This window comes from Mirounga angustirostris, unplaced genomic scaffold, assembly GCF_029215605.1.
Source record: "Mirounga angustirostris isolate CCGP_5_RB_7025 unplaced genomic scaffold, mMirAng1.0.hap1 SCAF_6, whole genome shotgun sequence".
NCBI classification, from domain to species: domain Eukaryota; kingdom Metazoa; phylum Chordata; class Mammalia; order Carnivora; family Phocidae; genus Mirounga; species Mirounga angustirostris.
This window is the reverse complement of record NW_026991714.1, coordinates 129,025,473-129,041,457: the sequence shown is the minus strand read 5'-3', so window position 1 is coordinate 129,041,457 and position 15,985 is coordinate 129,025,473. Positions and strand designations below refer to the sequence as shown.

Genomic DNA, 15,985 nt, shown 5'->3' with positions numbered 1-15,985 from the left:
GGGAATAGATGGTAACACGGGAAAATGCCAGAGCCCCAATAGAGTCTAGTTTAAAGGGGAAAATCCTCTGAGCAGTCACTCACTGGGATTCCATGAGACGACTTCTGTCCCTTTAGTCAGATAAGGGACTTTAAAATGGGCAAAGAACTGAACAGACATTTCTACAAAGAAGACACACAAATGGCCGCTAAGAACATGAGATGTTCAACATCACGAGTCATTAGGGAAATGCAAGTCAAAACTACAATGAGATCCTACTTCACACCCGTTAGGATGGTTATGATAAAAAAAAGACAGACAAGGGGTGCCTGCGTGGCTCAGTCGTCAAGCATCTGCCTTCAGCTCAGGTCATGATCCCAGGATCCTGGGATTGAGTCCCACATCGGGCTCCTTGCTTGGCAGGAAGTCTGCTTCTCCCTCTCCCACTGCCCCTGCTTGTGTTCCCTCTCTTGCTGTGTCTCTCTCTGTCAAATAAAAAAAAAAAAATCTTAAAAAAAAAAAAAGAGAGACAATAACAGGTGTTGGAGAGGATGTGGAGAAACTGGAACCCTCATAATTGCCAGTGGGGAACACGACATGGTACAGCCACTTTGGAAAACAGTCTGGCAATTCCTGAAACAAGCAGACATACAGTTACCACATGAACAGCAATTCTACTTCTAGGCATATCCTAAGAAAAATGAAAACACACGTCCACACAAAAACTTGTCTACCAACAGTCATAGCATTATTCCTAACGGTCCCAAAGTGGTAACAGCCCAAATGTCTATGAGTTGACCAATCGATGAATAAAATGTTATACCCATACAACAGAATATCAATGGAAAGGAAGAAAGTACTGACACCTGCTAAAAACATTATGCTAAGTGAAAGAAGCCAATCACAAAACACCACATGGTGTTACGATTCTATTTACATGAAGTGTTCAGAACAGGAAAACCCACAATAGCAGAAAGTAGATTAGTGGTTGCCAGGGAATGGGGTTCGGGGGGCTCAGGAAGGGAACTACTAATTGATATAGGGTTGCTTTCTGGGGTGATGAAAATGTTCTGAAATAGACAGGGGTGACGGTGGCCCAATCTTGTGAACATGCTAAAAAACAGTGAATTGTATACTCTGCAAGGGTGAATTTTACAGTGTGTGAATTGTATCTCAATAAAGCTGCTATTACTTTTTTAAAAAGCCTCAGAAACCAGCCTCCCCTCAGAACAGGAAGTACAGGACACTGTGCCGAGAGCAGACAGACCCGCGTGTGGTCTAGCACTGTGGTCAGAACGGATGTCCAACCACAACTCCCACACCCAAGACAAGGCACACCTCTTTGCTGGTGGTAACCCCACTCTTCCTCACTCAAGGGGGCACAGTGATGTACAGATCAGGATAACTGTATATATTCTAATTTACCTGCTCTGAGAATAAACAATCTCATACTTTATTATTAGAAAACAATGGCTGGAAAAACACCCCTCAACAGACTTCCAAGGCTGGTGATAGAGAAAGTAAGTCACATGCCTTCTGGACTAGGAGCTCACTAAAATATACTCTTAAATTCTTCCACTGGAAACAGATCTTGGGTCAGTCAAGGGATAAGGAAGCCTCAAGCCTTCCCCCAAAGCTTTTAAAAAAAAAGATAATTACACAGGCTAACATTTACCAAGTAATTACTATGTGGCAGGCACTGTTCTAAGTGCTTTTTAAGTACTAACTCAATTAATCCTTACAGTAACTCAATTAACCCGCACAATAACCCTATAAGCAAGGTGCTATTATCCCCTTTTACAGATGAGGAAACTGAGTCAACTAACTAGCCTAAGGCCATCTGGAGGCAGTCTGGCTCCACAGTCTGCACTCTCAGTGATGATATTTCCAAGGACTCCTTCTTCTGGGATGACCACCACGGAAGGATGGCTGGTTAGACTTGTGTGCCACACAGCAACCGGCCAACAGTTCCCAGCCACCTGCCTGACATCTTCCGGGGGCCTACAAACCACTTCCTTCAGCCCTGAGCAGGCACAGCTATGCTTCCCTGGCTCCGGGCACACTGTACGTGAGTCCTGCTCCACAGCAAAAGGAGCAACCAGTTCACAGACAGGGAGGAGACTAGAAGCTAAGCAAACCAGAGACCTATATAAGCTTTCAAGAAAAAAAACTGAAATGTTCCCCACGTGCCTGTGTTGAGTCAGAAGGCATATCTTCATGGATAAGCTGGGGGCACTGATGAAGAAATGTTGCCTACACAATGTGTGGGGAACTGAGCCCTCGAATACCCTATTGATGGGGAAGTCCACTGACAGAACCACTTTGGGAGAGCAACTGGCACCATCTACCCCAAATTTCAAATGTACATACCCTACAACCCCACAATCCCTGATTCCGCTTCTGGGAATCTAGCACAACTGCAGAAAGAAATACATAGAACAATGTTCACTATAAAACAGCGTATCTGGTAAAAACTTGGATATAACGGATGTTATCTATGGAGCAGTAGTTAAATAAATCATGGCCTAAAGCAATAACACACAGGTGGGGGTTTTTTTGTTTGGTTGGTTTGGTTTTTGTTTGTTTTTGCAGTTCTATACTTACTTCTGAATGCCATTCCTCTCCTTTTGTTTCCTCTTCTTGAGGCTTTCCTAAACTTCGTCAACTCTCCTTATGATTCTCTTACTGTTTAATAATCTCATTTCCAAGCTTTTTGGGTTTTAATTAATGTTATTCTTTCTTTTCTTTTTTTTTTTTTTAAGTAAGTAAGCTCCATGCCCAGAGTGGAGCCCAATGAGGGGCTTGAAATCACAAACCTGAGATCAAGACCTGAGCCGAGATCAAAATGCTTAACTGACTGAGCCACCCAGGCACCCCAACATGTAGGCATTCTTTTAAAAATCAAGGTAGATACGCGATACAGAAAGAAGTCTATGGGGGCACCCGGGTGGCTCAGTCGTTAAGCGTCTGCCTTCGGCTCAGGTCATGATCCCAGGGTTCTGGGACTGAGCCCCACATCGGGTTCCCTGTTCTTCCGGAAGCCTGCTTCTCCCTCTCCCACTCCCCCTGCTTGTGTTCCTGCTCTCACTATCTCTCTCTGTGAAATAAATAAATAAAATCTTAAAAAAAAAAAAAAGAAGTCTATGAAGGATGAAATAATGCATGTTGTAAAGTACTACATATAAGTTATCCCATTTTTATTTTAAAAACAAATGAAAATAAAGAACTATATCCATGACAACAATTTTATGTTTATATATAGGAGTTTATATATAGGAACTACTACTATATCTATAAATATTCAGCATAAGCAGAAAACCCACCAAAAAACACACACCAAACCACAAATTTTCACTTTTTACTCTAAGCATTTCGGTCTGTATTATGTATGACTGTTACAAACATGTTATTTTTGTGTAACTAAAAACTTACGTGAAAAGGTAAAAGGCACCTTAAAGCTCAAAGAAAAGCAGCAATCAGGTCTAAGGAAGGAAAAGGGAAAGAAGGCCATAGTGGACCTTGTGTTTTCTGCTTTCCCCCAACTCCCTGCAGGCACCGCAAGGGGATTTGCATATTTAAAAACAAAGGACTCAAGTAAAAAGAAAGAAGTACACAGGATGAACTTCTTACACTATTCAACTCTATATTCAAATCCCAAAGAGCTACAGTGCTCCACCATCTCATGTGTCAAAAATATTAACCTCTCCCAAATAAACCACAAAGAGGGGAAAATAACTTAGATCTGATCAATCAACTAAGTTGTGGTTTTTCTGTTGTTTCTGTTTGGTTGGATTTTAATACAACCAGGCGCAATTTTATTTTATTTTATTTTATTTTTTAAAGATTTTATTTATTTATTTGAGAGAGAGAATGAGATAGAGAGAGAGCATGAGAGGGGGGAGGGTCAGAGGGAGAAGCAGATTCCCTGCTGAGCAGGGAGCCCGATATGGGACTCAATCCCAGAACTCCAGGATCATGACCTGAGCCGAAGGCAGTCGCTTAACCAACTGAGCCACCCAGGCGCCCCAACCAGGCGCAATTTTAGATGAGGAAGATAATTTCAGAAATGGCGAACAAAAAAACAGCATGTAGGATTTTGAAAAACGTGCATAGTTTCTCCACGAACACGTGCCTCTGATCTGTAAGAATGTGTAATAACACAATGTTACAACATAAGATCTGTCTTGCTTGATATTTAAAAATCAAAACAGACATGTTTTTATAGCTCTACTCTAGGATCCACCCTTCCAAGCCACAAATATTCTTGCAACGTCTCACATTCACTTTTACCTCTTCCAAAACAAGTTTAAATTAAATTCTTTAAAACACCTAAGATCATGAATCAAAACCTAGCCAAGGCACTCTGAGGGCAATGACAGCACCAGGAACAGACGACCCATCGCTCATCTATTTTCCCACAGAATAAAGTATAAAAAGAAGAAAGCCAAAAGTAAATAAATCCAAGCTATGGGAATGTAGCTGAGTAAGCGAGAGTATCCCAAAAACCCAGTCCATGCAAGACTGGTGATTTCCAAGTCTGAGACCATGACGTACTTTAATTCCCACACTGGGAAAGCCCAGAATTGTATCAACAAGCCACAGAATTCAATAGGATGAGATGTGTTTCTCCTTTCCTTACCTCCCAGGTTGCAAGGTTCTGGATTTACTGATATTTCTGTGTTTGTGGCTTCCACATTACATGCAGTTTTTTGGCCAGACTTTGCTCCACGTACTGGAAACACAAAGGATGTCCAAAAGGGAGGTGCCCATAAGGCAGACCTCAGCCCATCTGTTGTATGCCACCAAGGAGATAGATCACAAAGACCCACTGTCACTGCTCCCTGTTACTCCGTGGCTGTTCTACCGTCCGTGTGGTTATGGTGGGATCGGTGGCCCCAGGGGTGCCCACAGTTGGGGTTATAGGGCAAAGAAGGAACCCACATCATGGCACCCCCTGGATCCTGATGGTCCCTCAAGCACTGGTCCAATAGGAAAGCAAGAGATGCTCTCAGGTGAACGGATGGCCAGGCATTCAAAAGGCATTTGGAACTGTTAATCCAAAGTCACCTGGGATACCCGCAGTATGCTTAAAGAGTTGCCCGCTAGTGCCCCAAATCCATAGCTGGGCTGCATCCTGGGGGCTTGAAAGAGAAGGCTTCTCCTGAGGTCACACTGCCACCGAGGTCTGGAACAGTCAGCCCATGGCGACCCAGAGAACACCTCATGGTTGCTGTAGGCTGAGTGTGTGACAACAAACCAATGCTCATGGGGCCGAAAATGAGAGTAGAACTTGGAATGGGGAAAGGAAAAAGTTCTAAGAACATGACTCTGTTCAGGTTGGTTATGGGGCCATGGAAGACTCTGAGAAAACAAAGTAACTGGCCAGCAGGCTTTCACTGGGGTGAAAACAAACATATTCTTAAAATGAAACCACAAGGGCAAACCAAAGCAAGGGGAAAGAAAGTTTCAGACTGGGTGAATAAGGCAGGCTCACCTGCTTATTGAACCACAAACTAAAAAAAATGCCTTTTTTTCCCCAAAATGCTTGATGTTGGCTCACAAAGTCAGGCTGACTGGCAACATGTTAGCAAATCTGAGAGCAATCAAGATTCAGGATAGTAAAGCTTTCAACTGTCCCACCTAAAATTTGTTGTCCGAGAGGTTATTTCATACACTTCACAATGCTATGTTCTCTCTTCATAGGAAGGCTGACCTCAAACCCCGTGATAACGAGCATGAGCTGAGAGGGGAAGAGCAGGCACTGCTAAACCAGCATCTGGCCACCTCGGAACCACTGACATTATGGACCAGACAATTCTTTGTTGGTGGGAGGCTATCCTTTGTCATGGGAGGTTTAGCAGCATCCCTGGCCCCGAGCTGTGACAACCAAAAATGTTTCCAGATGCTGACAAATGTCCTCTGGAAGGGGCAGAATTATCCCCAATTGTGAACTACAACTCTAAACATATAGGTTCACCATAAACATTTCCTACAGAGACAAAATTAAACTCAGATACAGGACAGAATCAAGGAAGTCACTTTCTTTCTTTTTTTTTTTTTTTAAAGGTTTTATTTATTTATTTGACAGAGAGAGACACAGCAAGAGAGGGAACACAAGCAGGGGGAGTGGGAGAGGGAGAAGCTGGCTTCCCGCCGAGCAGGGAGCCCAATGCGGGGCTAGATCCCAGGACCCTGGGATCATGACCTGAGCCGAAGGCAGACGCTCAACGACTGAGCCACCCAGGCGCCCCGGAAGTCACTTTCAAACTCCCCAAATCTCAGCTTCTGAACTTAATCTGAGAGCTGATACTAATTTACCAACAACCAAATGTACTCTGAGGACCACAAATAATAACAGCAGGGATCATTATTATTATACTTATAGCCATTAAATATATTCCAAGAGCTTTACATATAGGATGTCTTTTCACCTCACAGCAAACCTGTAAGGTATGTACTATTATCAATCCCATTTTAGAGATGAGGACACTGAGGCACAAAGAGGCTAGCAACTTGCTCCAGCATAGTAAGTAGAAGTCAGGTTTAGGTCTCAGGTAGCCTGCCCCCAGAACCCACGACCTCACCACTGGGTTGGACTATACTCCACTGTTCCCATACCGGAGAGCTCTTAGATCTGCACTATTAAGTAGTCAGGAGCCACATGTAGCTATTCAATTTAAATTAATTAAAATTAAATATCATACCAGTCTTGGAAAATAGTCTGGCAGTTCCAAAGTTAGGTATACACCCAGGAGAAATGAAAACATGTCTACACAAAAAACTTGTACATGCATGTTCATAGCAGCGTTATTCAAAGTAGCCCCAAAGTGGAAAGAGCTCAAATGTCCATCATTTGATGAATGCATAAATTAAATGTGGTACATTCACAGGACTGGATGTTAACTGGCTACAAAATGGAACAAAATGCTGATACATGCCATGATGTACTGATACATCAATAGGGACAAATCCAGAAACATTATGCTAAGTGAAAGAAGCGAGTCACAGAGGACCACCTCATGTATGATTCCATTTATAAGGAATGTCCAGAATAGGCAAATCCACAGAGACAAAAAATAGATTAGGGGCTGCGGGAGGTGGGGATAGAATGGGGAGGGACTGCTAATGGCTATGGGGCTTCTTTCTGGGGTAACGAAAATGTACTAAAATTAGATAGTGGGGGCGCCTGGGTGGCTCGGTGGGTTAGACGTCTGACTCTTGATTTCCACTCAGATCATGATCTCGGGGTCGTGGGATCGAGCCCTGCATCAGGCTCTGCACTCAGCAGGGAGTCTGCTTGTCCCTCTCCCTCTGCTCTTCCCCCCACTCCCCACCCTCGCTTGCTCTCTCTCCCTCAAATACATGCATTAAACCTTAAGAAAACAAAACAAAAACAAAAATAAAATTAGATAGTAGATGGTACACAATTCTGTGACTTACTAAAAAGCCATTTTACATAACTTTAAAAGGGTGACTCTATTGGCATGTTCATTATGTCTCAATACAGCTGTTATAAAAAACTAAATGTCACTAAAAATTCAGTTGTTCATCTCTCCTAGTCACATGCCAAGTGTCAAGAGTCACATGTGGCTAAGTGGCTACCAAAACAGCGCAGATATAGATCATTTCTGCTATCACAGAAAGTTCTACTGGACTGCACTGCTCAGATGAATGGATAAAAGGCCTCCTTACCATCTAACCACAGTCTACCTTTCAAGCGTCTTCTACTTCCACCCTCCTCTACACACCCACATAAGAAGCTTCCACCACAGACTACGAGCCACCTCCAAATACATCCTCCATTTTCGCTTTCCAGGCTGGAACAGACTTGTTTCCCTTCCCAACCTTTAAAGCCTGGTCCAAATGCCTCTTCTGTGAAGCTTTTCCTAAATCCCACCTTCCCCTGGCCAGAGCAGAATCAACTGCTCCCACTGTCTTTTGTTTGCACATCTGTCCCTCTGGGTTAGAAATCATGTGTGCGATCTGTCTTTCCTACCAGATTACCAGCTCCTTGAGGACAGGGATTCGGTTACTCATTTGAGGGTTCCCAGTGCCCACCTGTGTAACAGGCTGCTGAAGAGCGGACATTTCAGTAAATGTTTGCTGAATTCTACTGAAAGGATTTACGGAAACTCGAGGTGTGGATTTGAGGTGTGGATTGCTCACTTTGCTATACAAAACAGACTAAGAAAATGAGGGAAAGGGAATTAAGAGTCTGGACATTCCATCTCCCGCTATTCTGCAAGAAGAAATGATGGTGATCACACTGAAATGCTGTTTTTAAGAAAGAAGAGTGGAATAGAGCTTCTGGACTGAAAACCGGGGCACAGTTGGTGAGTAAGGGGAGGGGGCACAGGGTATACTATGGAGGGGCGAGGTAAGAAAAAAATATCAGGAATTAGGATGCCCATCCAACTCAAAGTTTTAAGCATGGCAGAGGAATCTCTATGTATCTCAATCATTATTTAACTAGGAGAGACAAATGTCAAGGCCTCACTGGCAAGTCCACTACTTTTTTATTCTTTATGGGTTTAAGGAATGACATCTGAGTTGTAGTAACCTATAAGAGAGTGAAGTCCAAGTTCCCAATCTCAGAAATAAGCTAGGCTGGTAACTTTCATCGGCCAGGATGGCAAGAAATGACCATTCCAGGGGAGAGCTGGTAACAGGGAAAGCAAGCTACTCTGTACTATGTACATATATAATACCATATTATTTCTGATATTAGACGCATATGTATAAAAAGGTTGTATTTGATAGAGGCATTTCAAGGGAAAAAAACCACAGTAAATCACCCACACCATGTTCAATACAGAATGAGTACAACGCGTCCCCCTCAATTCAGAGTTAGCTGGAAGCCCCTTGTTGAAATAAGGACAGTGAGTACCAGAAGTGCATCCTATGTCAAAATGGTCTCTGAATTTTTTTTTCGTCACTGATTTCTACAAGCCAAAAATCAACAAAAACCCAAACAAAACAAAAACCAAATTAACTTAACAGTGGTGGATTCGGAGTTAATAATTATATAGTAACTTCCATGCCAAAGGTTAAAATTCAAAACACAAATCTCACTATAGATATCTAGTACTCCTGGGCAGAAAGAGACAAGGGTATTAGGTGGGGATGTGAGTACTGGGTGTGCGGGTGGTCAGGAAGAGGGAGTCCACTCATTACCAAACTTTCTCTTCTCTGAAGGAACGGTAATCATGTAATAGCTGCTGGTCAGTGCTAGCATCCACCCAAATGGAACAAAGTACAAAAGCCACCCTGTCCCCAAAATAAGTATTGGAAGCGCCAGAGAAATGATAAGAAATCGGCCTGTGATCGATAAACTGCAATTAGGGCATGACATTGAAGATCCCCTCCCACATCTTCTCCCCAACTCCCAGGCTTCCGTGACCTGGTGGCAACCTCCACTTTCCATCCTTCCTCTACCAAAGAAGTGGATCCGGTTCCCACTGTCAACTCGGAGGCCCACCACTGCTCTTCCATCAGGGTGAAACATCCACAGGCCCAGGGCACCGACCTCCTAAGGCTCCAACGTTCTTAAATCAACCCTCTAGCAGTGTTATTTACTGGATCTTGAGAACAACCTTTCTTTACTTAAATGTAGAAATAGATGCAAAGGCGAAGCAACAGTTTGTTCTATATTTTGTTCTGTCAACATCTACTTTTTTTTTTTAAGATTTATTTATTTAGAGAGACAGTAAGTGAGCAGGGGGGAGAGGGGCAGAGGGAGAGACAGAATCACCAGCAGACTCGCCACTGAGGAGCCGGACGCGGGCTCGATCCCAGGACCCGAGCTGAAATCAAGAGCCAGAGGCTCAACCAACTGAGCCACCCACGTGCCCCAACATCTGTACTGCTTAACCTTACCAGTCCTAAGGGTTCTGACTTTTCCAATAAATAAAATTTATTTCTCCTGCCAGTTTATGATTTTAACTAGGAAAAGATCCCCAACAAACCCTAAAATGGAAGGGTCCAGCCCTAGGAAAGGGAATATACTGGGCCAGAAAATGAGCTCTATTCCTTTCACATGTTATTTCAAATATACATAAACAGATTTTGAGGGGGGGGGGGGACAGATAAATAACAAACTGTGGTATACCCATACAGTGGATTATTCAGCCACCAAAAAAGGAATGAAGTACTGGTACATGCTACAATGTGGATGAATCTCAAAAACATTACGTTAAGGGAAAGAAGACAGACACAAAATGCCACAAATTGTAGGATTCCATTTATATGCAATATCCTGAATAGGTAAATCCACAGAGACAGAAAACAGATTGGAGGCTGCTAGGAGCTGGGGGAAAGGGAAATCAGGGAGGAACTGCTTAAAGGGTAGGGGGGTTTCTTTTGAAGTGATGAAAATGTTTGGAACTAGATGTAGTGGTTGCACAACATTGTGAATGTACTAAACACCACTGAACTGTTCACTTTAAAATGGTAAAAGGGTTTTAAATGGTTTCTGTTATATGAATTTCATCCCATTTTAAAAAACTAATTAATTTTTTAAATAAAGGATACTAGGGGGCAAAATAAGATGCATATGCAAAAAGGCAGCCCATAAACTCCTAAGGAAAAGATTAGTATTTTTGCTGGCACTCTGCTTCTACTCTTGATCACAGCGCAAAGTTCAAGTGCTAAGCTGTATAGACTCTGCCATCATGCCGTGTGTGAAAGTGAGTGTGTGTGTCTATTCCCTTCTGAAAAGACAGGGAAGAGAACAGAAAGTGAAGAAAATAGAATGGTAAAGCCCTGCCAAATGCAAGGGAAGGAGGGGTGATTCCCCCTACTGCACCCCACCCAACTTGGCACCAGGAGTAACGCTCCCATTAGGGTTTCGAAATGCCAACTGGAGCTGGAATCAGCACAAGCAAGCTTCTCTGCCTGGATAAAAAGCAAGCCACCCAGCAAGAAAAGCTGGGGTGCTCCATTTACTGCCCATCTTGGCATCAGCACCACCCTTTGCTCAAAAGCCCTGACTGGCCTAGATCAGCATCAGTGGCTGGCTCTCCCAAGCCAGCCAGCCTTACAGCAAGAGTTTGTTATAGCTCAAGCGTGCCCTCCTCCTGAGGGGTCCCGATCTACTTCATCCCACAGGCCTTTCAAGAGTCCGGGCTCCAACCTCTTGCCTCCAACACATTAAAAATGGAGCCAAGATGCCCTCGGAACTTTTCCCTGTCCAGTTTGAAATAAATATCTTCTCAGCCCCTCCTCCCTCTCAGGCCAGCTCAATAACCCGCGTACCCCTACCCGCACACACGTACACACTGCATCACTGCCTCGGAGACCTGCTTCACGGCGGGGCACGAATGCGCCCCCCACCATGCCTCGGCTTCGCACCACTATCCAGTCACAGTCATCCCAGCCCACCTGACCTAACTGCCCTCTCAAAGGGCCCCTCACTCGCTGGGCACCGTGCCTCTGCCACTTCCCTGACACCAAAACAGGTGTCCCTCAGCTAAACACCGACGCCCCCTTAGATCCTGTCCACTCCAGTCATGGGAGCCCCTCGCGGGACCCCTCAACTCTTGGCAACAACACTCCTTCTGCCCCTCCAGCCAGGCAGCGACGCCTTCTTCAGCCCCCTCCAGCCAGGCCTCGACGACCCCCAGGCCCCCAGGCTGGCCCGGACGCCCCCTCCCCCTTACCTGCGGGGGTTCAGCCCTGGCTGACAGGGGGCTGGGCAGCGCCTGGAGGAGCAGGAGCGCCATGCCACCCAGGAGCCTTCTCCTCTCCATCCCCCTCCTGCTCCTGCTCCTCCGCCACGGCGCCGCCACCTCCCTCCTCCTCCTCCCTCTCCTCCGCTTCCCTCTTCTGCCTTCTTCCCTTCTTTTCCTGTTTCACTCTCCCCTCCCCCTTCCGGCTCTGCTCCACCCCGCCCCAGCCCAAACACCCTCCCACACACTGGGCAGGCTCTCCAGTTCCAGCGCTTCGTCGGCCCCTGCCCTTCGTCCATTGACCAAAATAGCTGTCAATCAAATAGAAGTCCCGCCCCCCATGAAGACGGAAGACCAGAGGGATCCAGCCAATGAAAAGTGGGAGGAAGCCGGGCCATCTTGAGTGCTGCACGGCGGTGTAGATGCGTCCCACGCCACAGAGAGTGGCGGAAGTAGCTCCGATGGGGGCGGGGCCATCTGGTACGAACATTGAAAAGTCTAATTCAGGTGCAGCCATCTTGAGCGTGGCGGAAGTACTAGATTTCTGCGCTTTAGCAAAGAAAGAGGAGTATTGTGATTCTAAAGAGTATTGGAGAAGAAGTTGTGTTTTAGAAGGTAACCGGGCGCTCCTTAAGAAGAAAACAACTGCAATCTAAAAATCTTTTGACGTCTTTTGTTTTGAAGCGCAGCCCTGGTACCAGGGTCCCTCTCCTTGTCTCAAAGTGGTAGCTTAGGTCAATTTGAATTCTCTAAAATAGTACCTTTTACCTGAGGCACGGTGCTGTGTCGCCCCAAGTTCCAGGAACATAATTCTATTGACTGTACCTCAGAAACAGCCCTGAAATTCACTCCCATTGTTTCCCTCCATATTCTCTTCTTCTTGCTAAATAAAAATGGTCTCCCTGCTGGCCCTAGTTGCCAATTCTTCCCTCTCAATTCCTGCTGCACTCCACAGCAAGGGTGCTCTACGACATAAAACCAAACATCATTGTCTTAAGGCTTTCCCTCTTAAAATACTTAAACTACCTACGGAATATATAGTCTGAACTACTCAGTATGGTTCTCTCGTGTGTCCTGATCCCTGCTTGCTTCTTTTTATCTCGTCTTCTCCCACTACATTTTCCCACACATTCCACTTACACCAGACATTTAAGAGATCCCCAGTGTGCTGGGCTATAGTACACAATGCACATATAGTTCTCTGTTTATAAACTCCTAGTTCCCATCCCCTCCCTTGTTTCTTCTTCTGGATCCTCATAACACTAACACACACTGTATCTGATCTGTAATATCTGCCTGGCTGGCCCCTCCCACTAAATTTGCAGTTTTTTGTATAGCACACAGTCTTACTCTTTTTTTTTTTTCTTCTTTTGAGAAATCCCTACAACATCCTATACAAGGCCCAACCATGAGCCCAACAATGTTGGTAAAATAAATGAACAAATGAAGACCCATGCCAGAGAAGCCAGGTGCCTGTAGCTGCCAATTTCCTCTCAAAATCCTGCCAAAGCATTTTGCAGGTTGGCCTAGTCTAGCCCATGGCTGAGCCCAGAGGGAGTTTGTTCTTGGCTTAAATGGTGGCAAAGTGGGAAACAGTGAAGAAATTGGTTCTGCCCTCTGCTTAAGAATATCCATAGTTCTGCCTCTTCTTGATCTGTTTTCCCAAGTGTTACAAAAGGTGACAAGTATTTTTGCTGATCTCAAATGTCTTAGAAATTCATCCATACCACAATCAAGCTCCCTAGGGAAGAAATAAAGATTCAGTATTAGGCAAGGGCCAAATTATTTTCATAGCACAGGGTCTCAGTCCTGGCCTCAAGGTTTTGTTAAGTCCTCCTTTATAAAAGCCAGGTACCATCATCATTAGGAAACCCCAATAATTTCAGTTCAACAAACACGGAGATTTTATCCTAACTTCCCTTTCTTTCTTTACCTGAGAGCTCGAACTGAGCCACTGATGGGACAAACACTAAACCCTGCCCAGTCTGGATTAGCACTTCCCACACGAAGGCATTTGAGTCACCCTAACCACCTCACTTTCCACATCCCACAGATGCCAACTCAAAGAAAGCAGAGAGGTCTTACAAAATGGAGCTGAGATGCAATTTGAATGAGTGCTTTTTGAAGTGCCTCTAAACTGTAGCCACCACATACTTCAGACTTTCCCAAAAGAGCCATTGTCTATAGAGGGAGGAGGAATGCCAGGAGGTTTACGGAGCTGGGAAGGAAAGAAGAAGGTTGTCAATTCTTGAAAAAACATCAGTATGGAATTGCTTTCAAGCTCTGGCTAGCTCTGGTAATGTTTTTCCTATTTGTCTTTGGAAATGGGCAAAGCTGAGCCAGATCTCCTATCCTAAGAAAACTAGCTCAAAGACACAGAGTTTTCTGCTCAGAAATCAGTTAAAATCAAATTGCATATGTTACAGCATGGATAAACTTTGAAAATATTATGATAAATGAAAGAAACCAGACACAGAAGGCTACACACTGCGTGATTTCATTTATATGAAAAGTCCAGAATAGGCCAATCTATAGAGGCAGAAAGTAGATTAGGGGTTTTGAGAGGATGGGGGATGAAGGTAATGGAGAGAGATTGCCAAAGGGTACAGAGTTTCTTTTTTTTTTTTTTTTTTAAGATTTTTATTTATTTGACAGAGAGAGACACAGTGAGAGAGGGAACACCAGCAGGGGGGAGTGGGAGAGGGAGAAGCAGGCTTCCCACGGAGCAGGGAGCCCGATGTGGGGCTCGATCCCAGGACCCTGGGATCATGACCTGAGCCGAAAGCAGACGCCCAACGACTGAGCCACCCAGGCGCCCCGGATACAGAGTTTCTTTCGGGAGTAATAAAAATATTCTGGATGTGGGCGCCTGGGTGGCTCAGTTGGTTAAGCGACTGCCTTCAGCTCGGGTCATGATCCTGGAGTCCCAGGATCGAGTCCCGCATCGGGCTCCCTGCTCGGCGGGGAGTCTGCTTCTCCCTCTGACCCTCCCCCCTCTCATGTGCTCTCTCTCTCAAATAAATAAATAAAATCTTTAAAATATATATATATATATATTCTGGATGTGACACCTGGGTGGCTCAGTTGGTTAAGTGTCTGCCTTCAGCTCAGGTCATGATCCCAGGGGCCTGGGATAGGGCTCCCTGCTGAGGCCTGCTTCTCCCTCTCCCTGTGCCTGCCACTCCCCCTGCTTGTGCTCTGTCTCTCTCTCTGGCAAAGAATAAATAAAATCTTGGGCGCCTGGGTGGCTCAGTTGGTTAAGCGACTGCCTTCAGCTCAGGTCATGATCCCAGGGTCCTGGGATCGAGTCCCACGTCGGGCTCCCTGCTCTGCGGGGAGCCTGCTTCTCCCTCTCCCACTGCCCCTGCTTGTGTTCCCTCTCTCGCTGTGTCTCTGTCAAATAAATAAATAAAATCTTTAAAAAAAAAAAAAGAAAGAAAATCTTTTTAAAAAATAAAATAAAATAAAAATATTCTGGAACTAGTGATGACGACTACAACTTTGTGAGTATACTGAAAAACACTGAATTGTACACTTTATTTTTTTAAAAGATTTTATTTATTCATTTGACAGAGAGCACAAGACGGGGAGTGGCAGGCAGAGGGAGACAGAGAAGCAGGCTCCCTGCTTAGCAGGGAGCCTGATCCCAGGACCCTGGGATCATGACCTGAGCCGAAGGCAGATGCTTAACAAACTGAGCCATCCAGGTGCTCCTGAAATGTACACACTAAAAAGATGAACTTATATGAATTCTATTTTAATTTTGAAAAAATGGGAAAAATTAAATTCCAGCCAGTACTTTGCCCTCAAGGAAGAGGCCCTTTTCCTTTAGAGCAGTGGTCTTTGAAGTGTGCTCCCCAGACCAACAGAAACCACATCACTGGACAATTACGAGAAATGCACATTCTCAGGCTCCACCCCACACATACATAATAAGAAATCCTGGGGATGGGGCCCCACAATCTGTTTTTGTTTTTTAATTCCAGTGTAGTTAACATACAGTGTTCTTAGTTTCAGGTACACAACACAGTGATTCAATAATTCTATACATTACTCAGTGCTCATCATAAGTGTACTCTTAATCCCCTTTACCTATTTCACCCATCCTCCCACCCACCACCCCTCTGGTAACCATCAGTTTGATTTCTATAGTTAAGAATCTGGGGGTTTTTTTGGTTTGTCTCTTTTTTTGTTTTGTTGATTTTGGTTCTTCAATTCCACATGAGTGAAATCATATGGTATTTCTCTTTCTCTGACTTCATTCCCAGCAACAGTGCAAGAGAGTTCCTTTTTCTCCACATCCTCGCCAACACGTTTTTCTCCTATTTTTGATTTTAGCC

General features: G+C 44.6%; 1 protein-coding gene across 1 annotated transcript in view; it reads right to left on the bottom strand.

The window, feature by feature from the left end:
• WBP1L (WW domain binding protein 1 like) overlaps nucleotides 1–11,818 on the bottom strand; it is a 58,292-nt gene extending 46,474 nt beyond the window's left edge. The window contains exon 1 of the mRNA XM_045878726.3: nucleotides 11,637–11,818. Within this exon, the coding sequence (XP_045734682.1) occupies nucleotides 11,637–11,726 (90 nt within the window). The 5' untranslated portion in view covers nucleotides 11,727–11,818. The remainder of the gene's footprint in view (nucleotides 1–11,636) is intronic.
• Between the last annotated feature and the right edge of the window lie 4,167 nt (nucleotides 11,819–15,985).